Source organism: Limulus polyphemus, unplaced genomic scaffold, assembly GCF_000517525.1.
Source record: "Limulus polyphemus unplaced genomic scaffold, Limulus_polyphemus-2.1.2 Scaffold5072, whole genome shotgun sequence".
NCBI lineage: Eukaryota > Metazoa > Arthropoda > Merostomata > Xiphosura > Limulidae > Limulus > Limulus polyphemus.
Window position 1 is genome coordinate 44,540 of NW_013670682.1, and position 7,988 is coordinate 52,527.

The following is a 7,988-nucleotide window of genomic DNA, read 5'->3' on the forward strand; positions in this document are numbered from 1 at the left end:
CTTTGCAATAAATTAGCTTCGGTTCGTTTAATAGACTGCTATAAACACCCTTTAGCTATTTTTTTTCTTTAGTACGGATTTTATTTTTCGTTTTTGTTGATTTCTTTGTTTCATCTCGTAAAACCTTGTCATACAGTGAACGATTATAACTGTTTCATACTCTTTACACTATTATATATTTACCATTACTATAATATATTGTTTACTTTACGTGTAGTTTTAGTACACAAAGTTGCGTCTACGTGAGTTTGTTTGTCTGATTGTGTATTTTTATTTATTTTTTTTCAAATAGACCAGAATTTATCGATCTAACACATAGTGCCTAAAAGAAAGGATAGCTTAAATGTTGTACGTGGAAATGATAGGATAAGAAAAATTCAATTGAAAGCCATGAAAAGTACCGCAAATGTTTTGCAGGTTGCGGCTAGTTTTAAATAAATGTCTTGAAAAAGATAAGTGTTAAGAAAAACAAGAGATCTCGGTAAAAGAGGTTTTTTTTTTTGGTTTGAAAAAACACAATTATCTACCAAAATAATCCCAGGGCGAGAAAGTCTAAAAAAAACCATAATTATCAATAACAAAGACAGTAAGTAAATCTGTTTAGAACGTCATTTATGGATTACTGTATTTATAAATCCTCGCTGAACTACACACAACGTCCACCTTGGACGAAACAAACTGCTTCACCGAGTAATGAATGGTTTCTACTGAGTACTGATTAATGTGGAGAAACTAGAATTATCCCAAGATATATATTTTCATTTTTAGTTATCTTACATATTTTCCTATACTACAAAGTATGGTCTGCAGAAAGGTGTTTACAGTGAATCATACGACACAGGCCTGTGGTAAAATTACAGATTCTGTTACATCTCGTGGTGCTTTTCATGAAGAGAAGAATATCTCATGATATTTATCACGAAGAAAAGTCTGTCTTTTGATGCTTATTATGAAGAAAAGTCTGTCTTATGGTGCCTGTTATGAAGAAAAGCCTGTCATATCATACTTATCGTGAAGAAAAGCTTGTCATATCATACTTATCGTGAAGAAAAGCCTGTCATATCATACTTATCGTGAATAAAAGCCTGGCATATCATACTTATCGTGAAGAAAAGCCTGTCATATCATACTTATCGTGAATAAAAGCTTGTCATATCATACTTATCGTGAAGAAAAGCCTGTCATATCATACTTATAGTGAATAAAAGCCTGTCATATCATACTTATCGTGAATAAAAGCCTGTCATATCATTCTTATCGTGAATAAAAGCCTGTCATATCATACTTATCGTGAAGAAAAGCCTGTCATATCATACTTATCGTGAATAAAAGCTTGTCATATCATACTTATCGTGAAGAAAAGCTTGTCATATCATACTTATCGTGAAGAAAAGCTTGTCATATTATACTTATCGTGAATAAAAGCCTGGCATATCATACTTATCGTGAATAAAAGCCTGGCATATCATACTTATCGTGAAGAAAAGCCTGGCATATCATACTTATCGTGAAGAAAAGCCTGTCATATCATACTTATCTTGAATGAAAGCCTGTCATATCATACTTATCGTGAAGAAAAGCCTGTCATATCATACTTATCGTGAAGAAAAGCTTGTCATATCATACTTATCGTGAAGAAAAGCCTGTCTTGTGGTGTTTATCATGAAGTCCTTCAGTAGGTCAAAGGTAAGTTTACAGATTTGCAACGCTAAAATCTGGGTTTTTTTTTCCCACGGTGGACAGACCGCAGATTGAAATATTGTGGTAGTTATAATTAAGTTTGACCTTATGGCGATGAGCATGAAAAAGAAGCGAAAATCATGAAAATGCAATTTTTATTGTTAACATACTAAGATATGTTTCGACACTCCTGTAGATATGTGCAATAAAAATACCAGTAGGATCTCTGGACCTTGCTGACACAAATAAAACTTTAATTTCCAAAGTTATAGATTGTTTGATTTAGAGCAAAGCCACATGGGACTATCTGCTGTGCCCACTGCGGAGAATCGAACCCAGGATTTTAACGTTGTAAGTCAGCAGAATTACCACTGTCCCATCGAGAGAATAGTAGTTATACATATATTAAGCAAACACAATCAGGACAGATCTAACAGCTGTATTTATGTAATGAAATGTATTGGTCAAAGGTCATTTTCAAAACTGTCTACTAGTTTCTTTATTAAGACGTCGCTTGTGCTTTCAAACAAAATTTTCCTAAGTTATTTATTAAGATTATGACGTCAGACTTAATAAAGATGAGTCGGGGGTTATAACTCCAGGTTGTAACTTTCGTTTTGCTTTTATAACAGCAAGTGAAATTTTATAGGTGAAAGAAATGACTTTTTGTGCTTTAACCATCAAATATGTCCCAGCTCGAGGCTTTACTTATTCCTTGCCTTCATCAAATAAGTCGGAAAGCTATGACGTCATTCATACATTCAATCAATTACTAAGTGGAGGTGAAAGGTTAGGGTGGCTTAATTTATATTTTAGTTCATATATGTCAAAGGCCAACATATAAGCTTCTACACCAAATATAATTTACTAAAGCTTTAGAGAGAACATCATGGAGGATCACAAGATTTTGTTAGCCACTGAACATATGAAATTTATGACGTTTAAGAATGACACAAATACAACTTTAACCTACATTCTAGTGATATCGACTTTAACTTACGTACCAGTGATATCAACTTTAACCTACACACTAGTGATATCAACTTTAACCTACATACCAGTGATATCAACTTTAACCTACACATCAGTGATATCAACTTTAACCTACATTCCAGTGATCTCAACTTTAAACTAGGTGGTAGATACCAGTGATCTCAGATTTTAGTTACACATTAGTGATCTCAGATTCAACCTAAATACCAGTGAACTCAACTTTATCCTAGATACCAGTGATCTCAGATTTTATTTACAGACCAGTGATCACAGATTCAACCTGGATACCAGTGATCACAGATTCAACCTGGATACCAGTGAACTCAACTTTATTCTAGATACCAGTGATCTCAGATTTTAATTAGAGACCAGTGATCACAGATTCAACCTGGATACCAGTGAACTCAACTTTATCCTAGATACCAGTGATCTCAGATTTTATTTACAGACCAGTGATCACAGATTCAACCTGGATACCAGTGAACTCAACTTTTACCTAGATACCAGTGATCTCAGATTTTATTTACAGACCAGTGATCACAGATCCAACCTGGATACCAGTGAACTCAACTTTTACCTAGATACCAGTAATCTCAGATTTTATTTACAGACCAGTGGTCACAGATTCAACCTGGATACCAGTGAACTCAACTTTTACCTAGATACCAGTGATCTCAGATGAATATTATCTCATTTTTAATTCAGACTATGAAATCCATTTTAAGACGTTCTCTTAAAAATACAAAGCCATAACAGTTTACGTGTGACGTTCGTAATGGAAAGTTAAACAGTAAGCGAAAAACTTTCATACACAATTGTCAACTTCTCTTATTGAACGATAAATATGTCCACGGTTCGTTACATGGGAGGTTAACGGGTAAACCAGAATCAGGGAAATAACTATTATACTAGATGTACTTTCGCAGAATCCCCGAAAATTTTCTATTTCAAGAGTAGATAAAAACCAAAACTAAGGGTAACATATATTTTCATTTCTTGATTTTGAAGTTCTTATGTCATGCTGTGTTGTAGCTTACAGAGTGAACAATTCTTCTCGTGATTCATGGCATGCGCAGTTCAGAAATAAACACCAGTAATTTATTGATTTTTGGACTACAGCAGGGATTTTAAAAGTTTCCACAAAGTTAATCATCTTATGTGTAGCTTGCACAGTTAACTTCACTGAAACATTCTGGGTTTTAGAGCTATATTTGCCTCCCTTCCCCTCTAAAGAAACAGAGCATTAATATCAAAAACATAATTTAAACATCAAAGTATTTTATTGGAAATTTTAAAAGAATGAGACACAGATAAGGAAAAAATTTTGAAATAATAATAAATTTCTCTGAAATATTAATTAAGTCTCTGTTAAGATAATTTATGTTTCTTGAGTATTAGGTAGCCTTTTGTTAGAACAATAACAGATTTTCTGAAGATTAGATTCTTTGTTAGAAGAATTTCTATAGAACATAAGGTAACCCGTTGTTAGAACAACAATAGATTTCTTTAGAACATAAGGTAATCCTTTGTTATAACAACAATAGATTTCTTTAGAACATAAGATAACCCTTTGTTAGAACAACAATGGCTTTTTTTAGAACATAAGGTAACCCTTTGTTAGAACAACAATAAATTTCTTTAAAACATAAGATAACCCTTTGTTAGAACAACAATGGATTTTTTTAGAACATAAGGTAACCCTTTATTAGAACAACAATAAATTTCTTTAGAACATAAGGTAACCCTTTGTTAGAACAATAATTTCTTTAGAACATAAGGTAACTCTCTGTTAGAACAACAACAGATGTCTCTAAAACATAAGGTAACCTTTTGTTAGAATAACAATAGATGTCTTTAGAACATAAGGAAACCTTTTGTTAGAACAACAATAATTTCTTTAGAACATAAGGTAACATTTTGTTAGAACAACAATAGATGTCTTTAGAACATAAGGTAACCTTTTGTTAGAACAACAATAAATTTCTTTAGAACATAAGGTAACCCTTTATTAGAACAACAATGGATTTATCTAGTTCTTTAAGGGAAAGACTTAATATGTTTAGAAAGCACGTGAAAATATAGGAATGTCTTCCCTCGATATACGCCTACGTTCACTTTCAAATATGATAGTTATAACAGAAGGAATTCATCAACCAACCTTTGTTTTTATTTAACTCAGCTCCATAATTAAAGTTTTACTGTTTGCGGTAGATGGCGCTATTTCAAACTGTCAGATCATGAAGGCGAGGGTAAGCAGCAACAGAGCGTTTGTTTGTGAACACACTTAGCTCTATAGATTCAACACAGGATTGTAGAAGTATGACGTGAATGACAAATTTACTCTAAATTAACAAACATCTTGTTTAATTTAGACAACTTCTCTATTAACAAGCTGGAATAAAGGACGATGCTTTAATAGTGCTGATAAGAAATAATTTATCTAAACAACCATGAAAGTGTCAGTTTAGTGATAACGAGATTTAATTAGCAATATCACAAGGTTACTATTATTTTAATGCTAACAATAATTAACAGTATATAATATCCAAAATAATAATGTTGTACTAGTACAAAAAAAAAAGAACAAATTATCAGTACCATTAGAAATTTCAGTGGTAAAAATAATATATTAATAGACAATATCAGAACAACTTTACTTTAAAGGGGCTAAGAAATAATTGCCTAAATATTCAGTTCTATTTCACTGAGAACAAGAACAAACTACCAAGACAGAGCTGCTGCAGGAATAATGTTCCTCGAGGTACTAAGAACACATATGTCACAAATTGTTTGTTTACATAAAACTAGCAGTATCACGTCACAGTAACCAATAGTTTGTTTACATAAAACTAGCAGTGTCACGTCATAGTAACCAGTAGTTTGTTTACATAAAACTAGCAGTGTCACTTCACAGTAACCAGTAGTTTGTTTACATAAAACTAGCAGTGTCACGTCACAGTAACCAATAGTTTGTTTACATAAAACTAGCAGTGCCACGTCACAGTAACCAATAGTTTGTTTACATAAAACTAACAGTGTCACGTCAGGAGAACCCGCAGAATGTAATATAAAACTGTGTCACGTCAAAGTAACCGTGCTTAAACAGTAGGATCAGTTTAGGAATTGGATGGGTGACCTGCATACATTAGTGAAATGAAGATAACCAGTCTGAAACCGAATTCTACACAAGACGTATGTCTTTCAACAGTTGAAGCACTGTTTGTAGTACTACAGATCTTTTGATACCAAGTTTCTACAGAATCAATAATTTAACTGATGCTCTTTTCAAACGTTCCTGTGGATTTTCTGTTTGTACAAAAATGGCACAGAATGCGGTGATTTCTGTAACCAATAAAGAAAACAGAAAAGATTAATCTTTCAAATACTGCCTTTTTAACAGAATAAAAAAAAGGCCTGGGCGATCCAATAATATTTCATAAATAAATAACGTATCCTTACGAACAGAGCATTCGTAAAATTTAAGTTTAAATCCATTCACTTCCACATCGTGATTAAGATCAATAGATTAATCACGATAGATTAAATAGATTAAATAAATTCAGTAGATTAATCACGATAGATTAAATAGATTCAATAGATTAAATAAATCCAATAGATTAATCACGATAGATTAAATAGATTAATCACTCCCAGAGAACAAACTTTCTAAATTGGGTGGATGTTATCACCTGCGCTAATTACATGGCAGTGGGTGATTTGAAATTCACCCAAAGCTTAAGTAACGTTAAAAATAGAACGTAGTTTGAATGTTTGGTTTTTATTAGTTTTGATGCATCAAAACCAAACTTTCTTAGTTATGTAGTAGAAGCAGTGTCATGAAAATAACCCTTGAAGAATAATAAATTTGTTCGGAAAAACCGCCCTAGTGACACTAGAAAAAGTACTGGTCAACAAGGTTTTAATGTCGTAGTAACTTACAGGCTGAACATATATAAGGTTTTATTAACCCACAAACTCTCCAGCTTTTTTCGAGAACCTTTCGTCAGCTAGAATTACAACACTAACTGAAAAACGTGATATTTCAGCCGGCAAGTTTATTATTTCCGATGAACTATTGAACTTATAAATGAAGATAAAATCTGCTAATAAAGGAGGCGATGTTTAAAGAACTGTCAAGAATGGTTTAAACTGGACGGTGTCTCCGTTAAGAACTGTCTCTTACAAACGTTTAGACATTTCACAAACACCTCTGGAAACTCGGCTTTGTTCTTTTTTTTTTTAGCTGACGTAATAAACCCAAAAAATTCGGGACCTTTTAAAACTTCCAAATAGAAATAATTTATTACGAAACAAGAAAAGTTCAGTACAGTTTTGTTATTTCTAATAATATTTTTCTCTAGTCAGTTTCATTTTAGTCTTTTGCCGAACCTTTTAAACAAAGGCAACCTTCTATAAATGTCCAAACCTAGCGCCCCCTAAACTATTATACAATTGTTGGGGGATGATTGAATAATTTCCAGAAATGTAGAAATTAAAATAATCTACTTTTTTTTATTAACAGTAACAAAACGAGATATTTATATTTACGGAAAGCTCATCTAAAATTTATTTTGTGTTTGTACCCAACGTTTAACCTTCCCTTCTGTGGTCAATGTTTAACTAAATTTTGTAATTAGTCAACACGTGATTAAAAAAGAAACACTTCTTTTTTATTATTTTGTTTGTTAGATTTAATATACAGTTAACTGGTTTAATTTTTTAAAAAGCCAAGTTTGAACATAATCTACTATATTATTACCCATGTGTGTGTTTGTTAGCAGGATTTCTCGAAAACGGTTGAATTGATTTGGACGAACATTCGTATACTCTTAGACTACGAATCGTCTTAGAAGAAATTAGTTTTTTGAGGGTCAAGGTCACACGAAAATCCAAAAAAAAAATTAGAAATCTGTTAACATGGGGACCGAGTTTTCACGCTATTTTTGCTCTATAACTCAGTCAAAAAAGTATAGGATTTTGATGAAACTTGATGGATATACGTAGAATATTATTCCTCATCGTCATGCCGAAAATGATCTGTGTTCATTGATAACGACGGACATATGGACACATTTTCGTATTTGTTGAGAGCCGAATATGATCAACGCTGCATGGCGGAGGTATGCACTCTACTGTATAATTTTATTACTTGTTTGTTTATTTGTTTTTGAATTTTCGCGCAAAGCTACACGAGGGCTATCTGCGCTAGCCGTCCCTAATTTAGCAGTGTAAGACTAGAGGGAAGGCAGCTAGTCATCACCACCCACCGCCAACTCTTGGGCTACTCTTTTACCAACGAATAGTGGGATAGTCGT

The 7,988-nt window shown here is 32.8% G+C and overlaps 1 protein-coding gene across 1 annotated transcript in view; it reads left to right on the forward strand.

Moving 5' to 3' along the window:
* Positions 1-1,662: 1,662 nt before the first annotated feature.
* Positions 1,663-7,988, forward strand: part of LOC106472085 — a gene marked incomplete at its 3' end in the record, with an annotated part of 7,348 nt that continues 1,022 nt past the window's right edge. The window contains exon 1 of the mRNA XM_013932716.1: positions 1,663-1,686. Within this exon, the coding sequence (XP_013788170.1) occupies positions 1,663-1,686 (24 nt within the window). The remainder of the gene's footprint in view (positions 1,687-7,988) is intronic.